This window comes from Lissotriton helveticus, chromosome 5_1 (genome assembly GCF_964261635.1).
Source record: "Lissotriton helveticus chromosome 5_1, aLisHel1.1, whole genome shotgun sequence".
NCBI classification, from domain to species: domain Eukaryota; kingdom Metazoa; phylum Chordata; class Amphibia; order Caudata; family Salamandridae; genus Lissotriton; species Lissotriton helveticus.
In genome coordinates, this window is record NC_136065.1 from 1,232,239,289 (window position 1) to 1,232,259,110 (window position 19,822).

Here is a 19,822-nt window from a genome sequence, read left to right on the forward strand (position 1 = left end):
ACCGGTGTTTATCTCTAATCCTTTTTCGCTGCAATAAGATTGAAAAGTATTGAGCAAGAATTGTAGGCCCTTAGAAGTTTGCGATATTAGGATGGTATCATCTGCAAATAATAGGGCCGGGATTTTCTCACCCCCCAGTTTCGGTGCATCATTACTAAAATTACTTAAAAAGGAAGGAATGTCGTTAACAAATAGGGAAAACAAGGTTGGGGCCAGGAAGCAACCTTGGCGAACTCCCCTTTTTATTGGGATTGATCTAGTCAGTTCGCCACCTGGGCCCTACCTCACCTTAGCAAAGTTGTTATGGTGTAATCTTTTTAGTTGGACTAAGAGGTGGGCCGGTAGTCCCTGGCTATCAAGTGCTTTCCATAACAGATGCCTGGGGATGAGATCAAATGCGGCTCTTAGACCAACGAATGCAACATACAAATGACCTTTTTTTAAAGTAACATATTTCCAGCAGATACAGCAAAAACCTAAATACTTGGTCTATGGTACTGGTTTTAGTTCTAAATCCTTCCTGGAATATAGTAAGAACCTCTCTTTCATCAATCCAAACATTAATTAGATTTAAAATGTGCCTGGCATAATTTTTTTGTAAAACGTCTATTAAACTGATCGGGCGATAGTTTGCCGGATCGCTCCTATTGCCCTTTTTAAAAATACAGATGATTTCTGCTCCCTCCACATGTCCAGTATATCTGCTCCAGCAGATATGAAATTACACAAATAATTAAGATATGGCCCCCAGACTCCCATGTCATGCTTATAAAGGTCTCCGGGAATCGTGTCTAATCCTGGGGCTTTACCAATTTTAACAGAATTAATAGCCATAATTGTTTCCTGGAGGCTACATTTTAAGATACATTCGCACGAGTTAGCTAATATCAGATCATCTCCCCCGGTACTAGTCTCCAGGGCTGCATACAACTTTGTGAAGTGGTCTATCCATGTAATTTCATCCAAATAGACTTCTCTAGAGCCCATTTCTTTCCTATTCCCATTAGCAACTATTTTCCAAAATGCCATGGAATCCCTACTTTTTGCTGCATCCAACATATCTGACCAAATCACTTCGTCCCAGACTGTTTTGGCATTTTCTAATACCTTCTTATAACTTTGTCGCGCTTCCTTAACCATAGAAATATTGTTCTTGTTTTTAATGGCATTTATTAATTTTGTTTTAGCATTGCGATATGCTGTGTCATACCAAGGTTTCCCCATCGGCTTTTGGTTTCCTTTCTTTTTACTTTAATTTTCTTAGTTACTAGGGGAACAATTTCCTTACAAAAATTCTTGTGTGAATCTAAGAATTAGTCTCCATCAATTACCACTTCAGAGAATGTATACTTACAGAAAGTGCTAGCCAAAATGCCACAGATATTTGCCAACTTTACATCATTTTCCAGTGTATATGCCCATTTGACTGCACGACAATTATTACTCATTATTACATTGTCAGTGCTCACTAACTGGACAATATCACAATCCAATAAACTAGGTATTAATTCACCCTTTAGTGTTAATTCAAGCGGCCGATGGTCACTCTCTACTCTACACTTGACCTTAAGGTCAATCGCATATTGCCATACGTCAAAAGATAGTAATACGTAGTCTATTTTACTTTGGGTGCTATTTCTGCAGAATGTGGGGACCATCGGTATGTCCGAGGGGATACGATCATTACATGATCTTAAGCCATGGGTCATCGTTAGACTCATTATCTGTAGTGCTAATGTCGTACATGGAACCTGTTTTAAACTAAATAGTGCAGGGATCTCTTTTGCCAAATGTTTGTCTGTGTGAATAGCCTCTAGCCCCTTTATTGGCTCGTAATTACAATTAAAATCTCCTCCTATAATTTTGCCTGTGCCCAATTTCACTCTACTTAAAACGGAGTCCAATTGATCAAATGTAAATGAGTCCTTTGATACCAGTCCTGGCCGATTATAAATATTATATATGTGCAGTACCCTATTATCATTAGTCACTATTTTTATACCAAGAATATCTGGGGAGTCCGTCTCTATTTGTTTAACACTTCCATTAAGGGTAACTTTTATCCAAATGGCTAAGCCACCAGACGGCTTTCCTCTCTTTGACGGGACTGCAGCTAAAAAGAAACTTTTATTACCCACTCTATGCAGAATCTTGGTTGCCCAGGTTTCCTGAAGTAGGCAAATATCGCCTTTTTCAATGAATTAGTTCCACTCCGGATCTCTAGTATTCTTCCTCAATCCCGCAATATTCCAAGAAATTATTTTTAAACCAGGACTAGCATTTTGATTAAGACATATTAGGGAATCGTCGCTAGGGTTTGAGACCATAATACTTGAAGGCAATACCTCATCGTAATTCCTACCACCCCTTTCGTCTCCCCTTCCTAAATGACCTAAAGTCATAGTAATCCCTGCATCTAACCTTTCTTCTTCCCTAACTGGACTATTCAGTACAGTAGGTTGGTGCAGTCAATCCACTGCTGCCAGCGAAGATAACTCTTGGAATCTATTAGGAATTACAACGGCATTCAGAATATTGGATGTTTTTGCCGCTGCGTTACGGTGGATTTTGTAAAAATACCCTATGGGAGTGCATAGATATTTGTATTACTTATAGGTGTTTCTTCGTGAGCTCTCAGTAAGAAACGTACTATGTGTGGGTATCTAAAGTTCACAACTATACAGTCTCCCTGTATGTCCTTTGGAGAGTTCCGCACCCACCCTACCCTATGCACCATTAAAATCTCATTTGCCTTATACATATTAAACTTTTTATGTTTAGATAACCAATCCTTGACCTTATTCTTTAAATAGTTCCAGGATTCCTTCTGGTCCCGTTTTAATACAGGAACACCTGCCAATACTAGGATATATGGACATGTAGCAGGGGGGAGATCCAAACTATTTGTATTAGGAATCAAATCTGTCCCTTTGGGACTATATTGTATTTCCCTACGATGATTATACACTGATCCTGTTGTTGCATTATCAGGAACAGAAGAGGCCCTCTTGCCTTGCAAGGATGCACCATTAGATTCTTTGTTATTTCTTAGGCACGCTCTATCTGGACTACTTCCACCCGCTTTCGGAGAGTATTCCGATCTTCCTTCAATTTCAGTGGGGTCTCTACACTTCTTCAATGATGTTTTCAAGTTAGTTATTAAATGTTCCCCTTCTGCAATTATTCCTCTGCCATCACATATACTTTTCCCTAGGTGAAGTACAGCTGCATTTAATTGGGCGATTTCAGTATTCAAGTCCCTTAATTTAGTATCCATTGTTCTACTTATTTGGTTATGGACAGAAGTTAGGGTTGTTTCAATAATGTCTGCCACAATTTGTTCAAGTCCTTCTATTATCTCTTTATCCCCTCCTGATCCATTTTTTCCAATGTCATCTGTTTGTATCCCTATTGATCTAGATCTGTGGCTTGTAACTTCTGTTTCCTTCGCCTGAGAATGACAAACCCCCCCTTTCCCTCCTGTTTTCCCTTTCTTTTGACAAGATTTCTTCCCCTCAATGATTTTTCATTTTTTTCCTCATTCTGCGTTGCCATTAATCCCATTACCTTTTGTCCTCGTAGTCTACTTGAAATTCCAGGGCTTGCCCTAGGATTTCCATCAACTAGTCTGATTGAAGAACTAGAATGAACTAATGGAAAGCTATCATTCTCTTGTTGGTCAACTAGACTACTTGTGGGGCTCATGGTTTTCGGTGGGAGCTGTTCCCTATTTGCCGCATACATAGGAAGTTCTGATGGGTCTAACGATAATCTTCTCTGAGCTATTTCAATTTCACGTGACAATACATGTTCAGCTCTCGTTATGAAGTCATCTAGTGTCCCAGCTGTTCCCTTCCTTTTGCTCATAGTCAATTTATACATAAGCCAATTATAACACTAAACCAAGCAATAGGGAAGATTAAGCAGTATATATGTGAAAGTAAGCAAATAGTCCGTATTGTTCAAGAATGCAAGGGGTGCTAGGAATTTTCTCCAGGTAACTTTTGTAACAGTACCTTCTCTCAAATTACCGCCAAGAGAGTGGGCCCAGCCCGGCCTCCTCCGGCCTATGATGGCCTAAGACGGTCCCGCCCTTGTCCCGGGCTTCTCCCGGCGCCGCCCGCGCGTCCCGCGTTGCGTGGGGGAAGGCGGCGCTTTAAGCGTGATTTCATCGCCTCCCCTTGCAGCAGCAGCTGGTCTCAATTGGGCCTCCCGATGCACCCTGGGACCAAGAGTCCCACCAGGGCAAGGACACGAAGGGATCTGCAGCGGGGTCTCAACCCGCGAAGGGAACACTCAGCAGGTCAGCAGGTAAGCGGGTCTCTAGGTCAGCAGCAGCCTCCAAGGAACAAATGAGCAGAAAAGGGCCCCAGGAGGAGTCAGCCGCAAACTGTAGCCATCAACATGACCCACTGTTCATTACTCGTTTCGCCCATGTAACTCTCAGTTGTCCAGCTCAATAGCAGGCCTGGATGAAGTTCCGCAAGCAGCAGAGTGTGGGGCAAACTGCTGCTTGTGCTGATCTTCCTGACGCTCTGTAGAAATTCTACCCAAGCAGCAACTCGCACTCGCCAACTTACACTTTGATGAATGGAGTGGAGCACGGAGTATAGAAAACTCTGCAAGCTCCGCAAGTGGAGTTCACCATCTGGACCTACCTGATAGCCACTGTAGCTGAGCTGCCAGAAAATATGCTTTTAGGGAGGGGGCACTCAGTCCACCTCTGCCCATTGAGAGTTGCAATTTCTGAAGGGTGACACAGCAATGTCTGTTGTCCCAGATGAGAATACATAAAAGGTAGTCCAGTTCTTAAAAGAAGGACTTCAGTGGAACAACAAGGAGGTTGGCAAAAACATTTAAGACACGAGGTAAGATCACCATATTTTCCAATCGGGCTAAAGGTAGAGGTTGCCAAAAATGTACCTGCGACCTGATGGCGGCTTGGGCCCTCCGGAGGTTTCTCTCATAAAGACCGAGAGGGTATGATATAGATGGACTCCTAGATAGCGAATCGCCTCCCCACACCAACACAGCTGCACCTCTCCGAGGTATATGGTTAATGGGTCTTGACCAGGGCAAAGTGGGGGGAATGCCAGCTTCGCCCAATTAACCCGAGGCATTTGACGTCTGCAAACGCTGCCAAGGAATCACATAGCAGAGAAAGATCAGCTGTAACATCTTTCAGATATAGCAGGAGATCATCCTTATATAAAGACACAACGTGTCCTGTCCTCTAGGGGTACAGCCTAAACCCAGACCTCACTGTGTAAACCATTTTGCCAGGGGCTCTATCTCAAAGACCAAGGGGGAGATTGGGCACCCATGTCTAGTACCTCGACTTACTGGAAAGGAGGCCGAAATTAGGCGATCTAGGCCAATCTGAGAAGACAAGTTTGAATTAGACACCCTGTTACAGACGCCCATTCGTGCCAGCACAAGGTAAAGATAATCCCACGCCAACGTGTCAAACGCCTTCTCCAGATCTATTAAAAGACAGGCAGCATGCGGAAATTGACCTTGGACCACGTCATGAACATGAAAGAGGCGCCTTATATTCTGTGAAGTGCTTCAGCCTCGGACGAACCATTTCTGATCCGAGTGTATAAGCTCAGGGAGGACCTGGGTATATCTGCTGGCAAGGATCTTCCCTAATATTTTATAGTCTGCGCCTAGCACGACAGTAGACAGGTAGGATCCCAGGTGCGTGGTGTTCCTGTGAGGCTTGAAGATGGAAATGAGGACGGACTCCCGAAGAATCTGTGGAAGTTCGCCAGTGTGGAGGACTGCCTCAAACATCTTCACAAGGCGGGGGCAAGGGTGAAAATGTTCATATTATTTCAGTGGTAACCCGTTCAGTCCTGGTATTCAAACACCTCAAACAATGTAATTTGGGCATCAAGGGACGGCCTGCCAGCTTCTGTGATGCATGGAAGAGTGATATCATCAAGAAACCCGTGTGAAGAAACTTCTGAGGCAACTAGTGGGGCTTGATAAATGGAAGATTAATAGGCCTGGAATTCCTGCAATTTCTCACTCTGAGTATGCACTACAGAGCCTGTGCTTGTGACTAGTTTCGTGGCGGAAGAAAACACATTTTCCAGCTTAATCAGCCATACTAAAAGGCGGCCCAATTTATTCCCTTCTCTAAGCACCCTGGCTGCATGGGACATAAAGTTAAAACGATGTAAGCACTCTAAGAGGGCTGCGTAGTCCGTTTTAGGTTTCACGAAGGTCAGAGTAGCTGTGGTATTACAGTCTGTTGCCCTTCCCAGCTGAGCAAGAAGCCTCTCGGCTACCACTATTTCTTTATCTAAAGGTTTGCCTACACACTTTCTCCTGTATACAGGCACGTTTTGTCACCATTTAAATGTGTCCCATTCAAGGGTCCCGTGGTTGCCATGTTGTGGTTGTTAGCAAAACAGTGCTGGATGTGAGACTCATGTGTCTCACGAAAAACAAGGTCTTCCAGGCAGTCTTGTGGAAGTCACCACATCGGCTTGGGGGGATGTGGGGCCAGACACTGTAGGTCTACCATGTGGGTATCATGATCCAAAATTATACCACACAAGTAGTTTGTGTTACATACAAGTGGTATCCAGGAGGTTGAACAGAGGAAGCAGTTCTGGTGCACATAGAGATTATAGGGCATGGAATAAAAGTAGAGCTTAGCCTGGGGGTGAAGAGATATACATGCATCAGAGAGAGAGAAAGACCATGATCCACATTGGGGTATAAATGCTTCCAATGAGTTTGGGTCAGCCATTATTATTATTATTATTATTATTATAGAGGCTTTTATAGCACGCTCAATTACTAAAAAAATAGTATCCTGGCGCGGAGAAGGAGAGATGCAGAAAAAGAGAGGGGATCCTGAGCATAGAAAGAGAAGGGGGGGCTCTAAACAATAGTGTTGAAGAGGTGAGTCTTCAATCCTTTCTTGAACACATTAATAGATGAGGCTGTTTTCAGGTGAAGGGGAAGGGTATTCCAAGCTCTCGCGGCTCTAACAGAGATGGATTGGCCACCAAGCCTGCTGTATTTAAATTTTGGTACAGTCATTTGGTACAAATTAGCCGACCTAAGAGGCCGGTTGGGAAGATAGAAGGAAAATCTTTTTCTCAGGTAAGCTGGTCCAGTTTGATGGACAGCACAATATGAAAGAACAAGGATTTTAAATAAAATCCTATGTGCAACTGGAAGCCAGTGAAGGGCACGAAGGGGTTGGCGGACACTGGAACTTTTGGGTATGTTAAACAAAAGTCGCACCGCGGCATTTTGTATAACCTGTAGACGGTGAACCAGATAGGCTGGTAGACCACAGAAGAGAGCATTTGCGTAATCTAATCTAGATAGTATAAGGGCGCGGATGACAGTCTCCTTGGCCTCTCTCGGAAGAAGAGGGAAAAACCTGCGTAACGTTTTAAGTGTAGAGAAGCAGATTCCAGTACGTTTTTTTAGGTGATCCTCAAATTTGAGGTTATTATTAAACCAGACTCCTAGGTTTTTTGCAGGGCCGCCAATAGATTTAGGACATGGCAGGTCGGCCGGCCAGAGGGAATCACTAAAATTGTCTGGAAATGAGCCATATAGCAGGATTTCTGATTTACTTTCGTTACATTTTAGTTGGGCGAGGGCTAACCAACGAAAGACAGCTGATAAGCAGGATTGAGCTCCCGCCGTATCCAAGTTATTTTTTGGCCATGTAAACAAAAGCTGTGTATCATCAGCATTGGCCATCGTTTTTGCTCCCAACTGTTCTGCAAGATATATGAGGGGAGTAAGGTAAACATTAAAAAGCAGAGGGCTAAGAGTAGAGCCCTGAGGAACACCGGTTGTAAGATTTTTGGGGGAGGAAGCAAAAGGCGGCATCCAGACTTGTTGTGTTCTATTATTTAGAAATGAAGTCAGCCAATCAAGGGCGGAGCCTGTGATACCTATGGCCGCAAGTCTGGTAAGCAAAAGGGAATGCGGAACCGTATCGAAGGCGGCAGAGAGGTCTAATAAAATCAGAGCCGCTCTGCCACCTCCGTCCAAGCATTCCCGAATGGCCTCGGAGATTTCGACTAATGCAGTTTCCGTACTAAAGGCTGCTCTAAAGCCTGACTGCGCAGGGTGGAGTGCTTGGGAAGTTTCGACAAATTTGTCTAATTGTATAAAAGCAGCCTTTTCACATATTTTAGCAAGAGCTGGCAGCAGTGAAATGGGCCAAAAGTTAGCGGGGACAGCGGGATCTAAGCCATTTTTTTTTAAGAGTGGGAGCAGTTTAGCCTGTTTCCAGCAGGCCGGGACAGTAGCAGTAAGAAAGGAACGGTTAATAACATGCGTCACCTCATAGCCAACAGTATCTGCAATTCCCGCAAACACTCTGGCAGGACAAGGATCAGAGGGAGATCCTGATTGCAAGGCAGCAAGAGTTTTAACAATGTCCGTTTTGTCTACCGGAGAAAAATTGGCAAACTGTTCAGTGTGGACAGGCATCATGGGAGAAGGAATAATCAGTGAAGGCGGAAAGCTAATGCAGACATTACGCAAATCATCCTGAATTTTGGTAATTTTGTCAACAAAGAACACAGAGAGTTCTTCGCACCATTTCTCCGAGGAGGTAAGTAGAGGTTGAGCAGCGCAGGGCGAAACAAAGTTTTTTACAATAGCAAAAATTTCCCTGCTATTGTTGTTGGCCTTAACAATACGCCCTGCGTAGTAGTGGCTTTTAGCAGATCTAATAGCTGCATAATATTTCTTTTGCGCCACCCTCAATTCCTTTTTCGCCTCAGGGAGATAGGCTTGTCTCCATATCCGTTCAAGTTTTTTACAACCTGTTTTAAGATCACGGAGAGAGTGGGAGAACCATGGCTTAGAGGGAGTAGAACGTAGTCTGCACATCCGACTTGTTTTTGTAGATGCAGCAGTCCCACATTCGATCCATGAGTTGAAAGAACGGACGGCTGACTCTACATCAAGAGGGAGAGCCGGGCGAGAGGTGTCTAGGTAATCAGACAAGGTATTTGCGTTAATTTTTTGTGTATGGGCAGCTGGAGGATTGTTCTCGACTGAGCGGGTCAGGGTCCAGGTGAATTTGATCAGCGTATGGTCTGACCAGGTCACTGCCTCAGGACAGGACATGTCAATATTAAAGTTAGTACAAACCAAATCAAGCACATGTCCACCTGAGTGAGTGGGAGCCTCAACCCATTGTTTTAGCTGGGCCATGGCGAGAGCCTCATTGAGGCGGACCGTATCAGGCAGATCCAAATTGTCCACATGGATATTAAAATCCCCCAAGAGAAGATATCTGGAGTATCTCAGAACCCGAGGGATTACCGTATCCTCCAATACCCCCAAGAAATTACCAACGTGGCCTGGTGGTCGATAGACCAAAGTGCCCCCTAAGGTAAAATGTGCCCCAAGAGATAGTGAGAAATGAAATATTTCAGCATCAGCTGGGGGCCCCTGAGGGTCAAGAGAGAATGCCCATTGTTCCCTAAAAATAGCAGCTATACCGCCTCCTCTACCTAGAGGACGGTCATTCCTAACAATTTTAAAACCTCGTGGAATGGCTAATTCAACAGCAGGAGCGCATGTGTCATTTAGCCAAGTTTCCGTAATAAAGAGAAGGTCAAACAAATTGTCGCTCAGTAGTTCGAAGATATCAGCAGTGTGCCTGACCAGTGATCTAGCATTGATCAGGCCTGCTCGGATGCGTGATGGATCATCAGAGTACTGAGCGGGACAATTTAAAATGGGCTGAAAATGGAAATTGCAAATATGGCACACCCGCGAGGGAATGTCAGCAACCTCCCATTTGTCACTACATGGGCAAAAGTTTGCTCTTAGTGTCATAAGGTACTCACGGGAGTAGCGAGTTCTGGTCCTGTAGGGTATTGGAAGGGCACCATCAGGGGGGCTAGCACTGGCCACGTCCGGGACACGGACGGGCACAGACGGGCCCTCCTTTGGCGCTCCTTTGGCGCGCAGACGGCGCGCCCACTGCGCGTGGCCGCTGCGCGTCTTAGAGTGCATCCAAGAAGTCGTCTAGAAGGAATACGTACCATCCATATCTATGATTGTGTTGATTTCCTGAAAAGGAACCCCGGGCCTAACCCAAGCCAGGGCCTAACACAGACCAAAGCACCCCGGGAATATGTGGAGTGGGTAGTAGAATGTAGAGTACCCTGCCAGCGCTTTAGAAGTCACTCTAACGTTGCCCCTCTGGTATGTGATTCTTGTAATAGGATTATGTGAGCCCATTGGCATTTAGCATAAGAATAAATGGTATACCTTTTCCTGGCTGTGGCAATGTTTGCTAGGCGCCCTGCACCCCACCCTGTTTGGGACAGGGATGAGCAAGTGTAGATAGGTCAAGGGGTTCCAGTGATGCATGCAGTAATGACTATATGTAAGGTGTGGCCACCTCTCGATAAAACAAGATACTAAACAACATAATAAACACATGAATAATGCAAGAAATTAAAATATGCTGGCATTAAGCCATTGCTGAAAAAAACATCCACAGATCCAGGAGAATCCAAGCACTACTGATCCTTCACCCTGCTCCCTTTCCCAGCCAAGGTCAACCAGAAAGCTATAGACATCCAGCTAGCAAGACATCTGGAGAGCTACAACCTTCTGCACCCATCCCAAGCTGGCTTCAGAGCAAACCATAGCACGTGACAGCTCTAGTTGCAGCCATGGATGACATCAGAATACTGCTAGACCACGGAGAAACAGCAACCCTCATCCTACTCGATCTCTCATCAGCCTTCAACACCATATCCCACCATACACTGATCAACAGCCTCCATCAGTTCGGAACCCAAGGAGCAGCCCTCCAGCGGATTGGATCCCACCTCACAGGAAGAACACAGAAGATCATCATCCTTCCCTACTCCTCCTTCCCTAAGAAAATCACCTGCAGCGTACCTCAAGGCTCATTTCTTCGCCCAACCCTCTTCAATGTTTACATGACACCCCTGGCCAACATCATCAGGAGCCATGGACTCAATATCATCTCATTTGCCAATGACACCCAACTCATCCTCTCCCTGACAAATGACCCATCGACCATCAAAGACAAGTTCCAAAGTTGCATAAAGGATGTGACCGTCTAGATGAACAACAACTGTCTCAAACTCAACACAAACAAGAAAGAAGCACTCATCTTCAGGAAAGGTGACGACGCCCTATAAAACAATGAATGGGGCCACCTGAGATGGACCCTACCCCTAAACCCACCAAACACGCCTGCAACCTTGGCATCATCCTCGATAGCCAGCTATCCATGAAGAAGCAGGTCAGTGCCATCTCCTCTGTTTGCTTCCTCACCCGCCGAATGTTCAGCAAGGTCTTCAGATGGCTCCCACCCAACACCAGGCAACTGCCACACAGGCTCTCATCACCAGCAGACTTAACTATGGCAATTCCCTTTAGGAATCACTGCCCAATTCATGGGGAAACTCCAGACTATCCAAAACACAGCAGCCAGACTAATCATTGACCTCCCAAGACAGATGCACTACACCTCTCACCTCAGGAAACGACATTGGCTACAATTCACGAAGAGATACCAGTTCAAGCTGTTCACTCATACTTACAAGGAACTACAGAATGAACAACATATGTAAAAATGAGTGCATTTCCACCAACATACCAGGGGGAACTCCATTCCATATCCCTCTCCCTAGCAGCTACCTAGCACCATCCTCCAGGCAAAGATTGAAGGCTGCTCTTTCTCCCACCTGAATTCTGGATCGGTAATGGGGTCTTGGCCCTCAACACCCTCAAGAACTCCTAAAATTCACACAATACTTCTCCATGAGCAGCCCTCTGCATCCTCTGTTCTGTCTTCAAGATGTCATACACTTTCCTGTAAATCACGGATCTCTGCGTGGTTGTCATCAGATAGTGCTTAGAGGGCAACCAGGGTCTTCTCTCCTTCTGTAAGCTTATCCGCGAGCTTACTGTGATCATCATGCAGGTAAATTACTTCTGTAGCTAAGGGCCCTGGAGTGTTCCATGTCGCTCAACACTTTGTCCCACTTGCCTGACATGAGGAGTTGAGGGGTAGCATCCACAAATGGTGCATTCGGAATAATTAAAGAGGGGGTCCTTAGTGGTCGGAGGCAGTGTGGGAGTGGTGGAGCATATTCTACCCATAATGTATGATGTGGCATGGCCAGAGAAAAGCATAAATCCAAGGTTTATGTGGGTTGTTAATCAATAACTAGTGTGTAGCTCACCCCCCGTGCCATTCGAGTTAGGCGTTGTGACAGGGAGATGGAGAGATGATGCAGAGAAACTCCTGAGTGTCTGCGTGCACAGGGATTGTCGCGCCCCATAAGGGAAAGCGACTCGTTGCAAGTCCCTTTTGCCTTCCTAGGGGACCCGGCTAGTAGGAACACCAAAGATGATCTCTTGTCATCAACACCAGGAGGGACAGCAAAGACCAGAGGCACTGTGGTGGAAGGGGATGCCCGGCGCGGGTTCGGCACAGGGGCAGCAAAGGAACTGACTACAAGGCAGCCAGCACCTCCTCTGCAGCACAGATGGAAAAGATAGTATTTGTGCAGGAAGGTACCCATTCCTGCACAAAAACAATCCTGCCCGTAATGCAGGCACCCTTGCACTATGGCTCAAGGGTGAATGCATTAGCACGAGGCAGCTACAAGTGACCCAGCAAATAGAGGGAGCTGAGCAGCACCATATCTTCATAAATATGGCATATGGCATATCTCATTCCTCGCTAGATGGCACAGCAACTTGCCTTGTTGCGCTCCTTTGTGTATACTAATAATAAATATGCCCCTCATTTAGAACAATATAATGGATTTAGGTAGTGTGTGAGGCAAATTGTGGTAGTCTGCACTAGCTCTGCATATTCACACTCAAGTAGTAGCATCTCATTGGATGCAGTGAGTTTTGAAAGAGGGGGCTTGTGTACTCTTTATTGCCTAGTTTCTTTATCAAATTGACTTTCGAGGTAAATAAGTACAGATCTTAGAAGCCCCTATGTACTATCTCGTGAAAGTGATTTTGGTCTTGAAAAGTTAAAGTCAATACTTTTGTAGTTTACTTGATTGCGTTCCATACACTTCCTAAAACTTCTATGGGTCAAATCACGATTACAGCATAACAAAATAAAAATTAACAGAAACTGTAAAATATTAGACCGTTGGGTGCATTTGAGTGATCTTTTTCAAAACAGTTGTTATAAAAATGTGCATATTGTCTTCCATGATGCAAATATTGAAAGGTGTGTTTGTGAATTACGAGGTCATTTTATGAAATGAAATTAAAGATGGTCATAAAAGTTGGCTGTGGCAGCCTCAGAGCAAAATATTTTAAGTTCTTGTGAATTTATAAAACAAGGTTTAGGGCACCAAATCTCGCTGGAGAAACAGGAGAACAATGTTTTTAAACAGATTAGTTCAACTCTTCATTAGTATTCGCTAATACTTAATAACACATGGGTTTTAAGAGGCATCAGGTAGTAGAAGTGACTCCAGAGTTGGTATTCTTAGAGGTAATGTAACACTAAATATTCTATGGGATAGAAAATAATTGGAGTAAGAATGAAATGTATGTATTTGTTTTTACATTATGAAGCACAGTATATTGACAATTCATACCGACTACTTTGTTCTGGCTATAATTTGTTGGCAAATCACAAAGACATGTCTTGCTTTAATCTGCATTGATATACATTTTTGTATGGAGTCGAAATTGGCTTTTATGATTGTGTTATACTTTTGCATGTCAGTTCTGATGTTAGTGCTCCACTTGGTACCTTAGTTAGAGTTTGCTGGTCTACGGATACCGAAGAGAAAAGGCAGCGATGTCCCATCTGCAGTATTAAATACAGACTTACAGATGTGTAACAGAGACTAATGCAGATGTTTCTCACTCAGTGGTCTTGAGGGACATTAAATAAACAATGAGAGCAAAGCTTGAGTTTTTCATGATATCACTTAGACCCCGATGTGAAAAACGTCCCTGTTATTCACTTGTTATCCAAATATATGTAATGTACGGCCACTAAAATCGTTTGCCCCCGCTTTCAACTGCTACATATGGGAATAAAAGTAATACAGGAGTCATGCATTACATGCCCTCTCAAAATGTCAAAGAAATCTTGGCCTCTTGCCAGTCTCCCCCACCACCCTTTGTGCCATCTCCCCCTCTCCCAATGTTGTGCTCTTCAGAGCAGACACAACACTGCACTGATAAGCTGTCAGAGATCCATATTAGAGCAGCCTGGAAATCCATTATGGTATGCATAAAGTGAGGGATGGAATGCTTAAATTAATCTCAGCCACTGCACTCCATGCCACTTCATTTTGGACTCATCCATATGCGAATCAGCCTAGACTCTACTCCAATAGGAACAGTCAAGTCCAGCTTCGTCAAACCAGTGAATAACCCAGCTTACAATCTGGTATGCTCAATGGTTGCTGTCAATGAGAGTCACACAGAACAAGATAATTTCAGTCAAAGGCAGTCTCAATAGGGCAGATGGGATATTCACCATGTTTTGAGGAGTATTCTGTCTGCTAAACTCAAACTGAGGCATTGAGCCTTACACAAGATACATCCAGGTCTCCAGGGAAGGACCACTTCGTTGAGGAAGTGCTGTGGACTGGCAGACCAGTGCTGGAAGCAAACATCAGCCCAGCAGGAACGCAATGATCAGTATTACAGCACTGGTAGGGTTGGAAGTACGTAGAAGGTGTTCAGATTAATTACGTAACAGCTTCTCCATTTATAAGAGAATCATACCAATGAACACTTAGTTCCGTGAGAATCCCTAAATATGTAAAATCCATCAGTCCTTGTTAAAAATTGTAGTTGTTGCCCCTTCTTGGCCCCAAGCACTCTAGTAGTCTGCAGTGTCTTGTTGTCCACGCCGTGGGCCCCTAAGTTGAGTAGCTTCTGTCAGGGTGGGGGTGTCAGCTGATTTGATTACTGAGACTTTGAGGCCCTGGGGTCTGCGACCTGTTGCTGGGGGTCAAGTGTTATTCTTTTTGATGAGTGAACTTGCCAACTCTAGTAAGTAAGCAGGTAGTTGTTTCTGAAAAGCACTATTCTCCCTGCAAGTTCTCAATCTCTTGTCCTTTGCACTTGTATTGAAGCACATAAAGATTAGTCATTCATCCGCAGGTTAAGTCCAGGAAAATGGCATGCATGACACATTAGTAATCATATATGCATGTTTCTCTTAGCTAACCACAGTTTACAATTTTTCAGGCCAACCTATTTGGTGCCTAGAAAGCATATTCTCCACTTACTCAATGGCACATGCTCCTCTCAAATTAGATATCCAGGTACATTTTCACTCTCTTTCAGACCTGCTATCTGATGACATTGTTACATGACTCAAATCTCAACGCTACCCATCCTCTAGTTTAGCCATCATTAGCACAGTCTCCGTCTTATGCCATAACCACGTTTATTATTGCCGTTCTCATTCTTACTAAAGTTTTCATAGTCTTAAGTCCATTCTACCATACTCATGTTCAATGCCCACCCTTATCATAGACCAACGACACCTACAATGAACCTGCAGTGTCCCTTATTGTATTTATACTGTGGAGAGAATTGGGTGCCTGGGGTTCCACTGAGAATGATTTATACGAAGCCTCTATTTATGTGAAATAATCTGTTCCATTTTCCTATCCTAGACTCGAGACATCCAATAACTGTGTTTATGATTACATCGAAGTCTACGATGGACCACTCTACACATCTCCTTTGCTCAGAAGGCTTTGTTCGAGTTCATCATACAGCTTCACCTCTTCATCAAATAGCATGACGGTCCTGTTCTCGAGCGATAGCAGCGTCACCGCCTCTGGATTCCGTGCCTTCTATTCTTCCATTGAACCAAAATATAACGAGACCGGTAAGTTCTCAGAAAAGGATTTTATGACTATGGAAAATGAGGTAGGATCCAATAGAGGGGGCAGTGTACTCTGTAGAATAGGTTTTAATAGCTTTGAGTGGATCCTGTCTCTCCACAAAAGGCCTTTCCTGTACATTTGTATGGACCTTTAACAATGACTTTAAAAAATAATTTCCACCTGAATGGATGACTCTTGTTCTCTTTCTTAAATGGTGGGAATGCTGTTCTTGAGCCTGTTTGTTGAGACTGCGAATGGTGTTATCACCTATTACAATATAACGTAGTAATTCTCTGTGTCCGTAAATATTCACATGTTTTACTGCAACACAGCTAATGCCCCCTCTGTAATGTTTTGCCATTGACTTCTAAGTTACAATTTGTGCTCACAAACCACTCACAAAGGACAGACATGGTTCTTCACAGTCCATGTCTCCTGTTAAGCAGGAGTGTCGGACACATACCAATCTAATGCCTTGCAAGGGTTCATATTTATCCGTTTCTCCTGTGCAAAGTAAACCGAGTTTTTTTTTACCATACTGTGTAGGTGGCAGCTTTGAATGAAGACGAATGTCTTTTTTCTAGATAACATGCTACTCCAGAAGCAGAATGGCTTCCCTGATCAGCTTCTGAATCACAACATTCCTATCTGTCTTGGTTCTCACAGTCAGAAAACAACAAATGAATCGCAGATTTACGCCACAACAGTAAATATCAAGATACTTGCATTGGCAATTGTTAGGGTGCAGCACAGGATGCAACAGCGTTTGATTTTAAGTTATGCTATGCAAGATGTTGCATGTAGGTTCCAGCATTCTTCTGCATGCAAATTGCTCCAATAACTAGCGGTTCTAAAACATAGTGGAAAGTTGAGTATTGATCATCAGTGAAGAAGAGGGACTCAGGCGGGCCACCACCTTTGTAGCATAGAAGAAGGCCACCCATCTGATTACATTTGGAAAAGGGCAAGAACACCAATCACCCTTAATCTGACATAAAGATCTTGGGGACCCCTTTAATCAGATTGAGTCTTGCCAAAAAGAGGCCTGGACCCCTACAAGGCCCAATAAATACATAAAGTGCCTGAACGTGTGTGCTGCTCCGTGGGACGTCAAAGCACACTCCCCAAGTGTGTGGACTTTAGGGCTTTCAATGAATTCCCAAGCAGCATGCAGGACTTGTTTTCACCTTTTATAGTCTTTCAAGACTTCCACTACCTCACCACCTTGCATCAATCATTGATTTACTGGTAGAGCCCTCCTTGCCTTTCCTTGATTGTGACTGCGCATTTGGGTGCTTTACCATATTTCATAGATTCACACTCAACATCTGGCCTCTCTGGCAAGACCTCGCCAACTCTGACAGGCGTGGATGTCGAGAGTGGGTGATCACAGGGGACACTGGGCTCTCCTAAAGCTCATGGTCCCTAGCAATCACCACTTGAAGATACCAAGTTCCTATCTTGACACTCTGTGAGGCTAATCCAGCCAGAGTACATGGATACTTTATTGCAACTGCAGTAACCATGCACAGCCATTAGCTTGCAGTAAAGTATGAAATATGACAATATTTAGAAAACATATTAGTGGAAATACTTAGAACCTGACAGAAATCACTGTGCCAGATGTAATACAGTAATCACAGTATAACCCAGTAATCTCACAATGAACATGATATCTTTGTGTAGAAACCAGTGCACAATTAAAGCAGATGTTAATCACACTACACAAGAGCCCATGAATAAGCACAATACAGTGTTCATGAGGTTATAATGTTCATGAAGTTCTAATGTCCTCCAAGCCCAACACACATCGAGAATGGAGACAAATGCACCAATCCGATGCAGCACAGACACGGAAGAACTGCACATGCTTTTCAAACAGCTGTTAATTGCAAACCTTTAAAAGGACATAGTAGCTTAAAAGGAGGTTTGCACTCTTCCTGACAAACCAGGCTAATTTCTAGTTAAGGTTCGTGACTATAAAGGATCTGACATATCATAAAAAAGCAAAACACAGCAAACACAAGTGTGTCAAGAGCAACTACAGGTAATGAGGCAGAGTATGTGGTCTGTGTGTCACCTTTGTGGACACCGGGGAGTTGTACCAATCAACCAATCAATGAATCAATCAATCAAATCATTTGTAAAGCGCACTACTCACCCGAGAGGGTCTCAAGGCCTGGGGTTAGGAATGCTGCTACTGCTCGAAAAGCCAGGTCTTTAAGAATTTTCTGAAGGTCAGCAGGTCATGGGTCTGCCATAGGTGGACGGGGAGGGTGTTCCAGGTCTTGGCGGCGAGATGGGAGAATGATCCGCTGCCGGAGGTTGCTCTTCGGAAGCGGGGGACAGTGGTGAGGGCAGCGGACCGGAGCTGATGGGTGGGGGTGTAGAAGCTGAGTCGTCTGTTTAGGTGCGTTGGTCCGGTGTTGTGGAGTGCCTTGTGTGCGTGGTTGAGGAACTTGAAGGTTATCCTCTTGTTGACCGGGAGTCAGTGCAGGTCTCTCAGGTGGGGTGTGATGTGGCTGCAGCGAGGGATGTCTAGGATCAGGCGTGCAGAGGCATTCTGGATGCGTTGGAACTGTCTCAAGAGTTTGGCCGAGGCTCCTGCATCGAGGGCGTTTCCGTAGTCCAACCTGCTGCTGACGAGGGCCTGGGTGACCGTTCTTCTTGTTTCTGTGGGGATCCACTTGTAGATCCCGCAGAGCATGTGGAGGGTGTTGAAGCAGGAGGAGGAGACGGCATTGACCTGTTTAGTCATGGAGAGGGTGGAGTCGAGGATGACCTCTAGGTTGCGTGCGTGGCCGGTGGGTGTTGGAGCGGATCCCAGTGCGGTCGGCCACCACGAGTCATCCCAGGCCGAAGGGCTGGATCCGAGGATGAGGACCTCTATCTTGTCCGAGTTCAGCTTCAGTTGGCTGTTCCTCATCCATTCAGCGACAGCCTTCATTCCTTCGTGAAGGTTGGTTTTGGCGGTGTGGGGGTCCTTGGTGAGGGAGAGGATCAGCTGGGTGTCATCGGCGTAGGAGATGATGTTGAGGTCGTGCCGACGTGCGACGTGAGCGAGCGGTGCCATGTAGATGTTAAACATAGTTGGGCTGAGGGATGAACCCTGGGGTATGCCCAGGGGGTAAGGCGGATGCTCTGTGTTCTGCCGGAGAGGAAGGAGGTGGTCCAGTCCTGGGCCTTCACTTGGATCCTGGCGTTGTGGAGGCGTGTTCGTAGTGTGTGGTGGCAGACAGTGTCGAAGGCAGCTGACAGATCCAGGAGGATGAGGGCCGCCATTTCTCCGTTGTCCAGCAGGGACTTGATGTCATCAGTGGCGGCGATGAGGGCAGTCTTGGTGCTGTGGTTTCTGCGGAATCCGGACTGGGAAGCTTCCAGGATGTTGTTCTCCTCGAGAGTGACAGGATGACACAGGGGCACTAATCCCAAAACCACACGCATTCAGCACAGACCACAAGGGTCTGTGGGCCTGGTTGGCATGCTAGCAAAGCAAACGCCTGACCACCACATATGTCTGGGCTTTGGAGGAACAAAGAAATTGACTGAAAATGAAAGAAAGTCAGTGCATCAAAGGCATGACCACAGGTCATACTGTCTTACCTGCACTTTTAGAAGTTGATCTCTGACAGCCTCCCTCTGTTTTTGTTGACAATTCGAAGGGCTCTGCAGGTGATCATGAGTCATGGTTGAATGTTCAGCCACTTGAATTACTGTCATGGTGAGTAGAGCTGCTTCCGCCATTTTCCCTGTCTCCTTGGTCTTCCTGGTGGGAATCCACAAGGGCCAAGGTCAGCAGCAGGGCAGACCAGCAGAGATTCAACAGGGCTCTTAGGCTTAGTTCTACCCACAGGGAAATAGGCAGCAGTCCGCTTCAGCATCTGGGTTTCATATCCGAAAGCAAGGCCTACACTGAGAACAAAAGACATTCA

General features: G+C 45.0%; 1 protein-coding gene across 2 annotated transcripts in view; it reads left to right on the forward strand.

Moving 5' to 3' along the window:
* LOC144755238 (scavenger receptor cysteine-rich domain-containing protein DMBT1-like) overlaps window positions 1–19,822 on the forward strand; it is an 855,855-nt gene that overhangs the window by 827,237 nt on the left and 8,796 nt on the right. For both annotated transcript variants that reach the window (XM_078643952.1, XM_078643954.1), the window contains one exon: window positions 15,675–15,892. In XM_078643952.1, coding sequence (XP_078500078.1) covers window positions 15,675–15,892 — 218 coding nt within the window. The remainder of the gene's footprint in view (window positions 1–15,674; window positions 15,893–19,822) is intronic.